Source organism: Mytilus galloprovincialis, chromosome 11 (assembly GCF_965363235.1).
Source record: "Mytilus galloprovincialis chromosome 11, xbMytGall1.hap1.1, whole genome shotgun sequence".
NCBI lineage: Eukaryota > Metazoa > Mollusca > Bivalvia > Mytilida > Mytilidae > Mytilus > Mytilus galloprovincialis.
In genome coordinates this window covers 6,315,471-6,333,827 of record NC_134848.1, presented here as the reverse complement: position 1 = coordinate 6,333,827, position 18,357 = coordinate 6,315,471, and the positions used below count along the sequence as shown (strand labels likewise).

General features: G+C 31.1%; 1 protein-coding gene across 2 annotated transcripts in view; it reads left to right on the top strand.

Annotated features, from left to right (window-relative positions):
• The window catches only part of LOC143051547 (uncharacterized), a 33,042-nt gene extending 16,573 nt beyond the window's left edge, over positions 1–16,469 (top strand). The window contains exons 2-8 of one of the 2 annotated variants that reach the window (XM_076224441.1): positions 3,053–3,128; positions 3,633–3,890; positions 4,839–5,276; positions 7,447–7,586; positions 8,389–9,579; positions 12,507–12,990; positions 13,940–16,469. In XM_076224441.1, the coding sequence (XP_076080556.1) occupies positions 3,053–3,128; positions 3,633–3,890; positions 4,839–5,276; positions 7,447–7,586; positions 8,389–9,579; positions 12,507–12,990; positions 13,940–13,974 (2,622 nt within the window). In that variant the 3' untranslated portion in view covers positions 13,975–16,469. The remainder of the gene's footprint in view (positions 1–3,052; positions 3,129–3,632; positions 3,891–4,838; positions 5,277–7,446; positions 7,587–8,388; positions 9,580–12,506; positions 12,991–13,939) is intronic. The other variant, XM_076224442.1, reaches the window with a different exon arrangement.
• Positions 16,470–18,357: the final 1,888 nt, after the last annotated feature.

The window sequence follows — 18,357 nt, the reverse complement described above, 5'->3', positions numbered from 1 at the left end:
TGTCCAGGGGCAATGCCACTATTACATGTATTTTATCTAATGAGCAAAATATTTGCTAAGATATAGACATTATATTCATTGTTTGTAATAAAAAATATTTTCAATGTTGTGACAAGCATACCTTTAAATAATTATTAAGTGATTTTTTTTTTAATTTATTTATAATTTCTTTATTCATGCTATGTTTTATTTAAATAACTTCATTTCTGAGATGTTAAAATACCCCTTAATGTATTGGCAAGTTAATAGGAACTAATTTCCTCTTCTATCAACACATCTACTGGTTATGGAGGTATAATACCTCCATGTTCTAATCAAGCAATATATGCCTCAATACCTCCTATAGAATTATTTTTGAGAATGGCTGTCTAAGTGTACAGACCAGAGAGATGCAGACTAAATGACAAAACATTAAAATTACTCATGATTATCAAATGCAACGCTTAAACTATGTTAACAAATATTATGATGAAATGTAATGTGTAATTTAATTAATTACTTTAGTAAAGTAATTGTAATTTAATTAATTACATTTCAAAAACTGTGTAATGTGTAATTAGTGTAATTGACCATTTTTGCAATGTAATGTGTAATTTAATTAATTACATTCAAATGTAATTGACCCCAAGTCTGATGCCAACGTTAAACAGATTAGTTACCCATTCATTATGTTTTTAGAGAAAGAAAAACAAAGAGCAAAACTGTTATATACTTAAAGAACAACTATCAATATTTTACCGAATACCAGTACATTTTAGTTTCAACATTGGGGGGCCACCTTTTAATTGAAAACAAAAGTCTTCAAATAAATTTTCGCTAATTTTAAATTACTTAAATAATACTCTCTACGGGTTTATTGGTGGATCCGGAACATTTTTATAATGGGTGCACTTGATGCATCAAGAGGATGCAAGTTACAGTCGTGCTTCAGATTATTTTTCCGAAAACAATTAAAGTTTGTGAGAAATATTACATGTAAATATATTATTATGAAATATACACAAAACGTAAAAGTGAATGATTGGTAAACTTTATATATTTTTTTTATTTCTATGTATTACCATAACTCAAAAGATAACAAAAAAAGAACATAAATTAGTGAAATTGAATGGTTGGAGCCGGGTTATTTGGAAGGGGCATAACTCACTATATTTTATATAAAAGTTGCGTATTAAACAAGACGTACCCCTTCTGCACTCCCTATGGACTCTGGTACACGTTCGTGAATAATAATGTGCTCTTACTATGTCGTACAGACAACAAACAACTATAGTTTTAATTGTGTTGCTTATTGACGGTGATTTTAATTATCAAAATTAAACGAAATCAAGAAATAAATGATTTTCTATTTTGTAAAAAATCCAATGACTTAAAAACCAAATATCTCTTTATTGGTACGGTATCTTTTTCTAATTAGAAATCTTTACTAAAATAAGGCGACTTTTGATGTACGCAGAAAACTGATCTAAAGCCTTAAGTTAAGCTTTTTTCAACTGATTTTTATAGTTCTTTCTTAAGTTGTACTGTCCCAGGTAAGAGGGAGGGTTTGGATCCCGCTAACATGTTTAACCTTGAGACATTATGTTTGTATGTGTCTGTACAAAGTGAGGAGCCTATAATTCAGTGGTTGTTGTTTGTTTATGTGTTATATATATATTTGGGGGTTCTTTGATATGCCAAATCTTACCGTGTATTTAGATTCCTAATTTTTGGTCCTTTTTATACGACCGCAAAAATTGAAAGTTATCACGTTGGCGTCAGCGTCGTCGTCGTTGTCATTGTCGTCGTCGTCGTCGTTGTCATTGTCGTCGTCGTTGTCGTTTGTTTTTCGCACTATAACTTTAGTTTAAGTAAATAGAAATCTATTAAATTTAAACACAAGGTTTATGACCACAAAAATTCAATATATGGGTTCATCAATATGCTTAATCTAACCATGTATTTAGATTTTTAGTATTTGGACCCGGTTATCAAATTGGTCCACATTGAGGTCTAAAGGGTCTAAAATGAACATTATTTGATTTCATCAAAAATTGAATTTTTAGGGTTCTATGATATGCTGAATCTAACCATGTATTTAGATGCTGTATCAAGCTTAAATGTTGTGTCCATACTTGCCCCAACTGTTCAGGGTTCGACCTCTGCGGCCGTATAAAGCTGCCCCTGCGAAGCACCTGGTTTAATTTCAAATTAAAAACAAATTGAGGTAGGGGAATTTGTTTTTTCGTTTGTTTTTTTTTTTTTTTGGGGGGGGGGGTGTCATATTATTTTCTTCAAGATTGATCAAAATTTCAAAAAAATTGTGAGCGGGGTTCTCGTATCTAAGTAATTGAAAACCAATAAATTAAAGGAAGATTTTCATTCAGTACAGCTTTCTTTGGTTGGACTGTATACTTCAGCCATCAGACAATTCAATGCAATTACAGCAAACCAGTCATATAAAATGTATAGGCCTTAAGTCTGTCATTTAAGGAGGTTATAAATGATTTGTGACAATGCAAATAAAAAAATGTAGAATTTAAATGAATACCTTTAACCAATGAATTCAAAATACTAATATCTATTCGATTTCACAAATATGTACTGAATAAGCATCATATAAATCATTAAATAAAGAAACATGAAAATGATAGTTTTAAACAAGGGAAATAACAATGAACATTCTGAAACTGATAATACTAGTAAGGGAGACAACTACATATGCACTTTCATATTTAGTCAACGTGCATCACTATGCATTATCTTTGAATAATGCGGCGAAGAGGAATAATTTTGTTCAATACAATGACTGTACCTATTATAACAAATAGATGCAAACAACAGAATCAAAGTTGGAAGTAAGTAAAGAATTACGATCATTCAAGATAATTGTCTGTGTCTAATTAAAATAAGTTGTGATTGCATTGCGCATTTCAACTCCTGTAAAATATAGAGTAATTGTCCTTTAAATCTACTGGCAGATAGAAAGGCTATTAACATATATATGTATTAAAACTATTTGACAAGTTTTCACATGGGGAAGGATAGTTTATGGCATATTTTTCTTTTATAGACTGCCATGTCAAAGACATCCCCAGAAGTTACTCCTGACACCCAATTACGGGAACCTGCAGCACCAGTAGTTGAAGGTAATCATCTAATGTTAATTATTCAGATACTGGCTGAAATGATTTATAATTACCTGTTTCTAATATACAGAAACCTTGATATCTGCTTATAATGTTATAATGAAAAATGATGGAAAAAACCAACAAATTGATGGGAAAAGTGAAGTAGGCTATTGATGAAGATTGATTGATTACAGATCACCATGATCACATTAACTTTAAAATCATTCTCATCTAATTTATACTTTCCTCAACGTGTTGAATGTATTTTTGATAATCATTCTTACCAGTTAATCCTTTCACAAGGCATGTGACGTCCAAATCATCAGACTTGTTGCTGTCACAAGGCATGTGACGTCAACATAATCATAAAAGCAACAGTAGGATACCGCTGTTCGAAATTCATAAATCGATTGAGACTACTATGAACTGTATGTCTCGGACCTAATATGTATAAATCGGTAGCCGAGTATGACCTCTTACTAATGACTTTTTAGGATAAACATTTATTTATTAACATTTCAGACAGCAAAATACCAGAACAAATAAAAAAGATGGATCATGAGTCTATTGCCATTTATCTGAACGCCCTTGAATCGGGTTCAGAAAGAAGACGGGATATAAATTTAATAATTGTTGGAAAAAAATCTGTTGGAAAGACTTCCTTAGTACGAAGATTGTTCGGGGAGGAGTTACAAAGCGTAAAAAGCACAAATGGTATAGAAATTCATCGGCGGAGATGTCGAATAAATCTAAGTAACTGGGAATGGAATAAAGTGTTAGGTAAATATGCCATTTTTTCTCTCACTCTCGTTTTACATGTTTTATTTATTGCAAAGTTATCATAGAAAAACTAAAACATAGTAAACATAATTTTAATTTTTTTTTTAAATCTGTGTATGCTGTTTTTTTGTATTTACTCTTTTTTATTTTTCAATTCTTGGAAACACATTTTTGCTAGATCCTAGTATGAACCGTATGTCACAGACCTATTTAATATTTAATATTTAATCAATGGAATTAAAGATAGGCATGTTGGATGTAATTTAAACTAAAATACAGACTAATGATCTCTACTGCATTATCACAAAATATTTTTATTCGCAAAAATGACTATATGCTTATGTAAACTTATCCTCGCATCCGTTTTATTATATGTAAAAAATGTTATTTTTGTATATAATTATACTGTTTTGCAGTGTACTCTTTTATTCTTGAGACTTAAAAATATGTGTGATTTATAGGAATTGTTTTTAATAAATTTTCAGTGCCTGCATTTCATGTTTATATGATATTCAATGTCTTGTTAAACATTGTTCTCAAGAATGCAATCCAATCAATGCAAAAAAACTAAATGAAAATGTCTAATCAGATGGATTTCTGGATTGAGTGTTGTATAAACCCTTTGGCAATTTAATCCTTTAACAAATACTTTACTTCTACTGTAATTTCATTATTTCAATTACTGCAATAGTTGTTACTGTAAAGATTTTATATGAAAATAAAATGTTATTGATAATAGTTCAGTATTTTTGTTAATTTACTTTTTTCTTGATAATGACCTGTTGCCTTAACAGATTATTGTTTTGTGTTCAGTTTCTGAGAAAGGGGTGGACGTGATTTTCTTTATTGTTTTTTTAATTGTATAACATATGAAATCGGTGAAGTTTAATCCTAACTTCCATAGATTTCTTCTGTACTATGAACACTTTTTACTATTTTTTTTTGTAGATACAAGATTAGTGAAAGAAACAAGTATCAACAATAGAATATTACAGTCAATTGTCAAAGAGTTACATCAAGATAAAGAAAAACCCAAGCATGACATATTGGAGGTATCTTCATCAGATCAGATATCAACAGATGATAATAAGGGCACAATCACCAAAAAAATTGAACATGACAAAGAACCTCAACCCAAAATGAATTATCAGTTTGCTTATCCGGAGATTACAGAACCGCCGATTTCTAAACTGGCAAAGGATGAGCTGTTAAGTATAATCGGATCTGCTGTAGACTTACAAGACGAAGACGACTATGCAAATTTAACAGTGTGGGATTTTGCTGGTGACATTGAGTATTACAACACACATCAAACGTTTTTGAATTCAGAAGCAATTTTTCTTGTCGTAGCAAATTTACATGACATAGATGACACAGTATCCTACGGTTTGTAAAGTCAATTTGTGCTTCTTTATCAAATTTATAGATATAATTATATTAAACGTAGATACGAATTATTCTTGATGTTCAGTTCATATAAAAACAATGAAACTAAACATTTAAGACAGCAAATTTTAATACGTGGCTTTTTTGTTAAATGATTTTTATTATTTGCTTAAAACAACACTACTTTTCGTGTAATCATTTAATATAGCCATTTACTATCTTGACTTGCATCTAGAAATTGACAATGAGGATCGGATGAAAACAAAATATCGTGACAAAAGAGATGACTTCAGCTTCCCAATTCATTTCCTATGTAGCAACATTCTAGCAGTGTCTTCCCATGAAGTATATATCTCCAAATTGATACGATATTCTAGGACTTGTATTTTCTATCATGATGTCCTTATCAGAAGGTTGCTGCTCACAAAAAAGCTATCAAGCCAAGTGTTAAAGAGGCGCAGTTGCAATTATCCCTTCTAAAAATTTACAGATGCCATCAATAGTTGGTTTAACATCATTGAATATCTGTTTTAAAGATGACGACGGATATGTTCCAAAAGTCGTAACTACATTCCCGTCCACTTTTGTCTCGTATGTAACCTACCGAATTATACTTATCACCAGGTTTTTAAATACACAAACAATACGACGGGTGCACATGTAGAGTAGAATCTTCCCTGAGTGTATGAAATCGACCCCGGTTTTTGGTTGGGTTTTCTGTTGCTCAGTCTTAAGTTTTCTACGTTGTGTTTTGAATATATTTGATTGTCGTTTTAGTCTTTGGCGTTCTTTGTCATGCCTTTGTCAGTTTATTTTCGTCTTATGATTATAAATGTTCCTTTGGTACCTTTCCCCTCTCTTTTACAAGTAAAATCATGTAATATACTTGTAGCTAACCTATTTTATATAGTGCTTAAAAGATATCACCACAAATGTTGTTTTCTTCTTATCTCATAAAAACATCCTTTTTTATACGACTGCAAATATCTTGCGTTGTACGAAGACATTTGATTTCCAAACAATAGCTTACATATATTAGTGATTGGAAATTGATGAAATGTTACCAAAAGGTTTCATTTAAAAAATGAAGGTTAGGATTGACTTTTGGGTCAATGGTCTTAACTGTTTATAAAAACAGAACAAAAACAAAACTTTTCTAATACAAATGTATCAATTGTTCATTTCTTGACCATATTCAATGGGATTTAATTCAAAGTCTAGAACACTGTGGGTTCTTTATTATGCTGAATGGAACCGTATTTTTAGATTTAGGATTTTTGGCCCCATGTTTGAATTGATCCACATTAAGGCCCTATGGGTCCAAATTAAATTTAGTTTGATTTTAACAAAATTTGAATTCTATGGTGTTTTTTTTATATGCTGAATCTAACTATGCAGAACTTCATGGTAGGTTTGTTTATAATTTTTTAAAAATTAATTTTTAGAAAGCTTTATATATATTGTGTCAAATATTTAATCAGAATCTAAATTCAGATCTGTATCAAGCTTGCATGAATGAAGTGTCAATTTTCACCCAAACTGTTAAGGGTTTGACCTCTTCGCTCATATAAAGTTGCGCCCCGCAATGCGTTTTATTAATGTATAGCGTTTTGCTTTCTGTACATGGACAATTTACGGACTCCATCATTAGATTGTCTTTATTACCACAGATTACAGTAGGCATGTTCCATTTGTAGTTACCACAATATCGTTCTATTTACGTCGACTCTGACCTACAAGTGAGACTTATCACTGAATTTGTACTTTCCACAAACAACAAGACGAGTGCTGAATGTGATATAGGATCTGCGAACCCTTCTTGAGGACCTCGATTCAACCCTGATTTATGCAAGGTTCATTTTGTTCTCTCGATTGTGTTCTATAAAATGTTGTGCATACTTTTGTTTGTCTATTCTTTGGGTTTTTTTTATCTGCCCGATCGTTATCGCTTTCTTTTTGACTCATGAATGTTGATTCGCCTGTGTGTAACTTTCGCCTCTTTTTAAACACTGATTTAAATAGTTATATTTTTTAATTGCAATATTATAACGGTCTGCAGGATGAATCATTATATATGTTTTTATTGAAAGAAGTAATTGTATTCTTAAGACACATTTCAAGTGCAGTCATCCACCGAAATATTTAGATATTAACTTGTCTTTAATCACAGGCACATTCAATTTCTGGATGGATACAATACATTGTTATGGAAGCATAAACGACAAAACTGAAGCTGTATTGCTCGAAGGAGCTCACAACCTTCTAGATCCACCAGTTATTGCAATTGGTACACACAAGGACAAATTTCAGGTATTTATATCAAAGTAACAGTGGAGTAGACATGTTAATTTAGTCTCTGTTTATAAAAACTTGACGACTGAATTTGCGCCTTTGATAATATTTAGGTAATGTTAACTTGTGTTCATATAAAAACGGTATTCTGTTAAGTTTAGACTATGGACATTGAATATACTTCACCAATGTATCGGATCTATAAGATACGATTAGATCAAGTTTGCCACAACATCTGTGAATGAGATGATGCTAGAAGTACTGGGGTTTTCTTTGATAAAAGAAAACTATTAAAATATAAGCTTTGTTCATTTATCATCGAAGACATTTCTCAGATATATCGACCGCCGCTGATTTGATGGAAGCTCGAAAACTGTTATCATTCAATAAATCTATTTTTAAGCTGCAATTGAATTGCTAACGAAAAAAAACGTCTATAGTTTCGGCTAATGTTAAACCTATCAATACATTATTTAATTTATCATATTTACAAATAACTAACCGGACTTTGCTAAACATTGAGTGATACTGCAACATTGACGTGAAAAAAAGAAAATCTTGTAAAGAAAGTTTCATACTGATCTTAGAAAAGTATTGATTGAACTAACTAGTAGCCCTAAGCTATATTGAAAACTTAAAAGCAAAATTATTTTTGGTGTGCTTTTCAAATATTTGTGTCGGACCATTGAGTTTGTCGTTAAATGAATGTGTTTGTATGATCTTAAAAGATATCATTCCTTAAATGTTATTGTATTTTTATAAAGACTGACTAAACATAAACTATACATGAAACTATACACTGTTTTTGTTTTTGCGAAAGGACGAAGAACAATGCAGAAAACGTCTCGAATCCTACATTGATAAAATCTTTAAAGATTCCAAGCTTCACCTGAGATCAGTTCACCTGATCTCCAACACAGAGGATGTAGACGTTACTTTTGAAAAATTGAGGAATGATATATTTGCCACAGCAAACAGTACCGCAAATTGGAATCGAGAATATCCTGTTAAATTTATTCAGATGGAAAAAGCCATCAACTCTGAACTTACGATCGGAAAACAAATAATTTCTTTTGAAAGATTAAAAGAACTAGGTGAGAAAATACCACTTCCGATAACTGATAACAAGGAGCTTCATCTCTTTCTCAGGTATCAACATGAAATTGGTAACGTGATATTTTTTGAAGACATTTCGTCATACATCATACTTGATCCCCAATGGTTAGCAAATGCTTTTACATGCATTGTTACAGCCCAGCAGTTTCAATTTGAATTACCACACTTACAATGGGACAACTTCAAAAAAACAGGAAAGATGGATCCTAAGCTATTGGAAGAAATATTTAAGAAACAATCAGCAGACATGAGAATTCATAAAGAGCATATACTGGAAGTAATTGAAAAGTTTGACATTATCATCTATCCATTGCTACTGACAGAAAGTGGAAATGTACAAAGGGAGCATAGTTTTTATGTTCCATGCATGCTTCAAACATTAAAAATTAAGGATATTGATGTATTGTTTAACGTTCCAAATGCTAGCAAATCTACATGTTTGTGTTTTGTCTTTAGTTTTTTACCGCCGTATCTAATCAGCAATCTGATTGTCTCTTGTCTACGAGAATATCCTCTAGCAGTGGTAAAGGGCGAGATAGGTCTCTTCAAGGATTGTTGTGTATTCAATATTGACACAACTGGCTGTGCAAAATTTGTATTAGCAAAGAGTAGCCATATGATTCAGCTGCAAGTATGGCAATGGGATGAAGTAGATACAGAGGTTAACCAAGCTGTTTTAAAAGTTGTCGAAAGAGAAATCAACAGAATTGTCAACACGCGATACAAGTTGAAAACGGTATCTTTCGAGAAAAAATGGAAGTGTGAGACCACCAGTTTCTCCTTTGACACAGGATTCCGTGAATTTGATCAAGTAAATGATGGGAAACATTATTATTGCGAAGAACATGCGACAGTTCATAAATATAAAGACTATTGGTCTTGTGAGAAATCTAAGGTAATATTTCTATTTGCTTTAGATTATTTTCATCTAGTGGGCATATATTTGTGACATGATGAAATCCAATTATTGGTAATTTGTATATTTATCTTTGATGTGTACTCGTTGCTTATGTCAGTATCATTGGAGACTGGTTGTGATAAAGATAAAAGTATTGGGTCCATTCGCAATTAATATGCGCGACTGTACACAGTTGAAGAGCATTAAGGATCCAAAATTCCAAAAAGTTGTGTCAAATATGACTAAGTTTTTTTTAAATGTGTCAAATAAAGGCAACAGTAGTATATAAACTCATAATAGATACCAGGACTAAATTGTATATATACGACAGGCGCGCGTTTCGTCTACAAAAGACTCATCAGTGAAGCTCGAATCCAAAAAAAGTTTAAAAAAAAAAACAAAAACAAAAAGAAAGTACGAAGTTGAAGAGCATTGAGATCCCAAATTCCTAAAAATGTTGCCAAAAACAGCTACGGTAAGCTATGCCTGAGGTAGAAAAGCCTCCGTATTTCAAAAAATTCAAAATTTTGTAAACAGTTAATTTTTAAATTTAACAATATCAATGATATTTCATGTCAGCACAGAAAGTGCTGACTACTGGGCTTGTGATACCCTCGGGGAAATAAATCTCTACCGGCAGTGGTTGTAAATAAACTCATCATAGATACCAGGACTAAATTTTATATATACCGCTGTTCGAAAGTCATAGATCTATTGAGAGAAAACAGATCCGTGTTACAAACTAAAACTGAGGTAAACACATCAACTATAAGAGGAAAACAACAAAACTTTTGTTTTACAGGAAATGTACGCAAAACCCGACCAACTTCAAACATTTGCGTAATCCACACTATAACTTATAATTTAAAGCTCACCTAACCGTATTCCAATCAGAGACATAGTTTTCATTAATAAACTTGAAAAAAGTCTTGTGAGGTTCTTATGTGTCTTCTTTTTCTGTTTGTTCAGAAGGATTTGTTCAACCTGTTCATTCACTATTGAGGGTTATAATTCATATTCAGACACAACACATAAAAAGTGACCAAAAAGGTATCGCATGAGAGAAGCTAAAAAACATACACACTTTATACATTTTTTGTGGGACCTTCATATAAAATAAAGGTTGCATTGTAATTTTAAATGTATGAATAGCTTTTCATAGATCAAAATACAATTTGCAAAAAAAATACAGATTACCCTAGGGTCTTCATCGATTTATATTTCTGTTCCGGGTTGAAAAACAACATGACACGAAAAATATCACGAAAAGCGAAAGTTGCATTTGAGTTATATCTATTTAAATGTTTGAAATCATAAATGAACTTTCAAATAATTTACAGCCAGCCTACAGGCTTTTAAGTGCCTCCTGTTTACGCATGTTAAGTGCTTTCCTAAAATTAATGTGATCGTCTACAGGATAAACGCTGTATAGCGAAAATATTAATGTGATTTTTGTCGAGCCTTCGACTTTAGTCGAAAAAGCGAGACTAAGCGATCCTATATTCCGTCGTCGTCGGCGGCGGCGTCCACAAATATTCACTCTGTGGTTAAAGTTTTTGAAATTTTAATAACTTTCTTAAACTATACTGAATGTCTACCAAACTTGGACAGAAGCTTGTTTATGAATATAAGAAAGTATCCAGAAGTAAATTTTGTAAAAATAAAATTCCATTTTTTCCGTATTTTACTTATAAATGGACTTAGTTTTTCTGCGAGGAAACATTACATTCACTCTGTGGTTAAAGTTTTTAAAATTTTAATAACTTTCATAAACTATCCTTGATTTGTACCAAACTTAGACAGAAGCTTCTTTATGATCATAAGATATTATCAAGAAGAAAATTTTGTAAAAATAAATTTCCACTTTTCCGTATTTTACTTAAAAATGGACTTTTTTTTTTTGCCAGAAACAAAACATTCACTCTGTGGTTTAAGTTTTTAAAATTTTTATAATGTTCTTAAACTATCCTGGATTTCTACCAAGCTTAGACAAAAGCTTGTTTCTGATCATAAGATATTAATATAGAAGTAAATTTGTAAAAAAAAAATCACTTTTTCCGTATTTTACTTACAAATGGACTTAGTTTTTCTTCCAGTTAACATTACATACAGTATGCAGTTAAAGTTTATAAAACATTTATTAGATTCATAAACTATCCTGGATTTTTTACCAAACTTGGAAGCTTCTTTCAATCAAAAGACAGTATCGAGAGGGAAATTTTTATTGATGTTTTTCCTCATTTTTGTTGAGTCTGCCATTAACAGCAAAAGTAGGTGAGACACTGGGTTCCGTGGAACCTTTACGAATTTTTAAGCAAATTATCCATCCTATTTCACTTGTTTATGATCGTATCATACTATGCTATATGAAAAATAAAGAAATGTTACTGACCGGTATATTGCTATTATATTCTAAGTTGTTTTATGTATGTTCAAGGTAATGAAATACATGTAATGATGCATCTTCAATCAATTGAAAAGAACGCCATGTTTACTTGGTTGCGTTGAATATCATAGCATTTTGAATAGCCCCTAAATATCTATCTTTGTCGAACAACATACTACGTAGCTAGCTCATTTAAAAAAAAATGCTCCACTGTTAAATAATTGTTGAATGGAAATACTTCTAGTTTATCTTTAAGAACATTGTGTCATGCTTTGTACAAATCTCGCATGCTTGCAATGATATATATATGTATATCTTTTTATTTTTTATTTTTAATTATTCAAATAAATTTGACGTAATTTTGAATATTCTGACGTCACATTGAATTTTCTGTCTATCATTAATTCTGTGTTCTATCCTTTTTCACTGTCCCGGTGTATTTACTGCCTTGACCATATTTGTATGTCTAACTACCTGTTAATAGATGGCAATTATATAGCATTAGTTTGTATCATTACATATTTCATTGATATTATAGGCTCCCGGTAGATTAAGTAGTGAGGAACAGAATTACGTCAGAATGTCAAAGATAGTTCTAGAGGTATTATCAGACGTTTTATACGATCGCTTATTCTTAGATACAAAGACTGGAGAAATACTTGATCGTAAAAAGTTGGACATAACAGAAATGTGTAAGAAATATTGTGCTTTAAAAATAAACTTTCCAAGTAAAGGCTTTAGGAAAATAGAAGAGGTTGACCAGATTTCTACCAATGAAGATGCTATTGGTGACGACATTCAACGGATACGTGTGATCAGAAATGAAATGCAGCATTCTTCTGTCTTTGCATTAGATGACACACGATACCAAACACTAATCACTATAGTTCATGATATGCTAACTAGATTTGACCAGCGTAACAATCCAGCAGGTGAATCCTATGTAAAACGATTAGACGAAATCAGGAAAATGGAATTAGAGACAAGGAGTTTTGAAGAGATAAAAGAACGAATGAAAGCAGGTAACTTAAGTGATATCTTTTTCATGTTTGAAGTACAGGAATAAATCCTAAATCTTGAAAGACAGATAACACCACGCCCAAATAGAAATCGATGGAAAAGAGTACAACAGTAAAAAATCACTACACTAAACAGTAAAACCAATGCTTTGAAGCCAACAAAAAAACGTTCCCCTTCGTTCACGACTATTGACGATTACGATCGGAAAACGTGAATACAAAAGTTTATCCTGTTTACATTTCCTTGTTAATAAAGGTAGATAAACTGCAACTTCCAATTAACAAGTCTCGTCAGATGATATAATACTTTTCTAAAACTATTAAAAAAATACTTGCTTTTATACAGAAAAGAAAAATAGGAATGCAAGTATGCAAAACCAAATATATCAACACCGAATTTAGAACACCTAACTATTTGTTTGCACGATTTGCTTGTTATTTTTGTGACGTTTTGTATAATATATTAGGCAATGAAGAAAGTGTCCATTACAATACCTCCTAATCAAAACAAATGTTCTTAAACAGCTATTAGATATATTTAGACTGAAAATGTCAAAGTGAAAACAAATCGATATTTACCACTTGTGTTTTATACCTTGTTGATCTTTTTCACATATTTTGAATTATTGTATTGTATCTTTCGACGTAAATATGCTTCAGACATGTATATTATGTATACGATTTAAATGTAGTTCAACATCATTTAGATGCATACAAAATATGACAACATCCGGAAAAATCAAACAAATACTTAAACCAAGTCTGCATCATTAATTCTAACTTGAAATGAACAAATCATCTGGATAAAGCGAACACAACTAAGTTATTCTTCATGTTAAGGTAAACGAATAAAGATATGTTGCTCTAATTAGGAACATTATATTATCTCAGTATCGGATGCAAACACGTTTTGCAAATGATTTTTTGACAGAATTTCTTTTGAATTTTTCAGAATTGATGGAAAAGATTCATGCAGTTTTTCGATAGTGTGGTATCTGATGCTTTGAACGATATTTGTTAACTCATTTTTGTATTCACCATTTGCGGTCAATGGGATAAATATTGAATATGTGAAAAATTTGCATATACGAAAAATGAAATGAACTACTCAAACTATAATTTACTAATTAAATTGACAAAAAAGTCAATGGTAAACAATAAATACAAACCTAAAGATGTGGTTTGAAAACTCTCCATTCGAGTCCCAATGTAATAAAAGTAAACTATAGGTCAAAGTACGAAGCCTCGGCGCACACCAATCAGAAAACTATAAATTCTAGTGTAAAACCATTCATACAGGACGACCGAGGTCTTATAACAGAGAAACACATATGAACCAAACCAACAAACCACATCCATCGAACAATAGGTTACTGACTTAGGACAAGCGCATACAAATGCAGAATGTGTTTGATATATTATAACTAGTATTTCAAGTTAAAACATAGTTGACCAGACACTATATAAACGGGGTCGTTTATGGCATTAATCGATTCTGATTTTATCGCTTACGGTCAAAAGCACACTGTATCTGATTATATTCTCAGTTAATGCAGTTTGTGTATTGATTCTGTATACCTATTATTATTGATTCTGTATACCTATTATTGTTTTTTCTGTATACCTTTTATTGTTTATTCTGTATACCTATTATTATTATTTTTACTTTTAACTGTTTATCTTTTTCTGTTTTGTAATTGTTTCATCGTTTAGTTTGACTGTTATTGAAGTAAATGTTTAATGTTAAGTGAAACAGTTTCTCAAAAGTCAATATATACACCATGTTCACTTAAGTGTATTGATAACAAATTTGATTTCCTACACTTTTACAGATGAATAAGAAAATAAGAGTAAAAAAGGTTTCAATAAAAATAAGAAAGTCAAATGTATAGTAAGTCATTAAAAAATAAAGTAAATGTTGTTTGTATAAATATATACATAGTATACATGATTGCAATTTTATTTTGATAGACCTGTAAACTATATAACACATACACACTATATATTTGTAAATATATCATATATCAGCTCATAATTCAAGTATAGAAACAAGCAAATGTTATAGTGTTGATAAAATAATAGACTATGTACTAAGTGTAACACTAACGCTATTGAAGATGAATACCATTTTATACTTGAATGTCAAATATATAATGAAATCCCAGAAAAGTAAATTAAAAAGTATTATTAAAGAAATCCATCTAAAAAACTATAGAGAATTAGAGGCGAACAATTGTTCAGGGAAATATCCTTTTGGGTGAGACTGTTGTTCATGTTTACTATACAATATGGGTTTTGCCCATTTTTAAGGCCATACAGTGACCTCTAGATGCTTACATTTACTCAATTTGTTTTTTGGTTCATAGTAGACTCATTGACTATCATACCACATCTTCTTATCTTTAATTTGTCTTGCACTTCAATAATGCAATATTGGTATAACTGGTTAATTATAAAGCCAGTTATTTTGTTACGTCAAATGATTAACACGTTTTATTAATTTGTTTCACTGATGCAATGATTATTTTTGAAATGTTAGCTGTTTCAACTAACGAGATATTTGATTCTTATTTGTCCTGACATATTTTTCTAGGCGCTCATGAATATCGATTTCTCCATGTTGAACATATAAGTCTTAGGATACATTTAATTTCAAGGTTTTCAAATTTGCATTGTTCTTGCAAGTTTTCTTCAAATATACTTACAATAATATATTGTTATCGCGTCTATGACAGATTAAAATGTTTGTCAATTTTAGAGGATTCGCTATTGGTAAGTCATTTTAAATGGAATCGCTTTTGGTAAATTGATGAATTTGGTATGCAGCTGAATAAGTATTGGCAGGTCTCATTTCCATCAGTTTAAAAAAAACCACTGATGGTATGGTAATTATATTTTGTATGCAGTTGTAATTACATTTACAAATCTATTTTGAATGGTTGCATGTTGATTCGTTTCCCCCCTCCTCCGCTCACTTTCATGGACTACTGTGTAGGTAATTTGTCAGTTAAAGAGGAACCAATCGTGGTATAACGTCAATAATGTTGTTTTGCAGTTGTATAAAAACAATTATCACTTCTCATGTCCTTAGAGATTTGTTTGTTACTCTTGAGTACATTGACTTTGAACGTTTTGCAAAATTAAAACATTAAAGTGTTGAGTTTAATTTAATTTTGCATTATTGCACGAAGATCCGACACAGGTGAGGCATATTATCTCTGTGTAAACAGTTCATATGTTCAATAGTTAACTTGTGTATCTATTAAACAAAAACGTTTGATGTAATTTGGTGTTACAAAAGCACGACTTAATTATACACTTAATATGAATTACAGTCATTTGAGTGTTAAATGCATTTTATCCATAATTTTGTTTAATTCGTAAGTCTTAGTTTTAAACGTAGGTGTGTTTTCCAGTATTAAATTTCTTTTAAACTTGGTTTAAATCAAACTGATCTATTTATTACGTTTGCAAGATATATACATGAGATCTCTTTTTATTTTGTGTAAGATCAACATGTGACACTTTAATAAAATAAATTTTTCTTATCTTTATCTATCTTTTCATTTGAGTCTTAAATGTCACAATGCACACTGACATGGATAACGTAAGTGAGAAGTAAAATCACAAAAATACTGAACTTAGAGAAAAATCATTTCGGAAAGTCCGTAATCACATGACAAAATTAAATAACAAAACGCATCAAAAACGGATGGACAAGAACTGTCATATTCCTGACTTGGTACAGGCATTTTCAAATGAAGAAATTGGTGGATTAAACCTGATTCCATAGCGCTAACCCTCTCACTTTGATGACAGTTTCATCAAATTCCGTTATATTTACAATGATGCGTTAACTAAACAGACACAATAAATAAAATAGTCAAAATATGGGTACAGCAGTCATCATCGTGTAACAATTTTAAAAGGAACAATTTAACAGAACACAAAAACATCTATCTACAAACACATTCATTGATTTGAGAGTCTGACGTCAGAAAATTTTATACGTCACATATATTTGTCGTTCAATATAGCCATCAATTTTAAAATTTCGCATAGGCAATGTTAGCATACAGGGTTAAAAAATCAAAAGTATGTAAGAATAAATTTCAGAAATAGACCGAGATTCAAAATAGTCCCAAAGTTATATAGAATTTATAAGAATCCACAAATAGTTAATTCCACTACGCGATTAAATAATTTTGACGTTTGTGGTTCAACGTATTTTGTAATTCATAATAGAAATATATCATAATGACATAAAATAGAACAATATCATACTAACGAGATCTTTAAAGTACAGAGTCACGTTATAAGAACCAAAGAAATACAAAAAGTCGCATATACAAAATACACTACCAAAAAATGAAAGACAAAACAAACACATTGATGGGATGTACCGAGCCAAGTTAAACCGATATCACATAAAACAATCCAACAGCAACAGTAATATAAATAATAGAAGAAAGACAAATGAAAGAACAATAAAACACGTTGTTAAGATGATAAACAACATCAGTACGCAGAATCTATACATCAAGACCATCATGTATTATTTGTGAAATTGATACGGAATATTTATCAACAAGGTCTTGGTACCTTCCGATGAACTTTTTTTAGAAAAACAGGAAGAGACGTTCTTTTACATATACCTGGTTCATCAACTTCTACTCAGACACTGATGACGTTTTACAAAGTCTGAGTAGGAGCTGCAAGCTCTTGAATATTGAATAAGTTAGGAATATATATATCCCATATGCAGGTGAAGTTAGTATATTGCTACTAAGGTGGGGGAATTTATAATTTCAAAATTAAAATCGTCTCGTTTGTCATAGATTATGGGACTGTGTAAGTCAAATTCGAGACATAAGTCTAAAAATGAGGCAGAGGAAGCCGTGTCTGGTGTTTCTTTAATTCTAGTTATAGGGGATATAATAATAGAACCCAATCAGAAAGGTTCGGATTGTTTATGGAACGAACATCATCAATATATCTGAAAGTGAAACTAAATAATCTGGCTTTTTTGATCCTCTTGTTTTGACAAGTGTCTGGAGGATTCATATGAAAATAAGAAGAGGTCGGCAAGAAGAGGCGCACAGTTAGTTCCCAATAGGAATGCCGACAAATATGTTGTCGATAAGAAACTACAGCATACTGACCACTTGTTCTTCTGTGTAGCATATTTGACCTTTTTGTTTGTCACTATTAACGAAATAAGCCTGAGGAAATCCCAAAGTAATATATTTATAGCGTATGCTACCATTTTTGTGTTGAAAGGTATTGTGGATTAGTGATATACACAAACCTTTAGATGGCTTGGAAGTATTCCTCCATCTTAGATTTTGAACAATAGCAGATATTAATTGG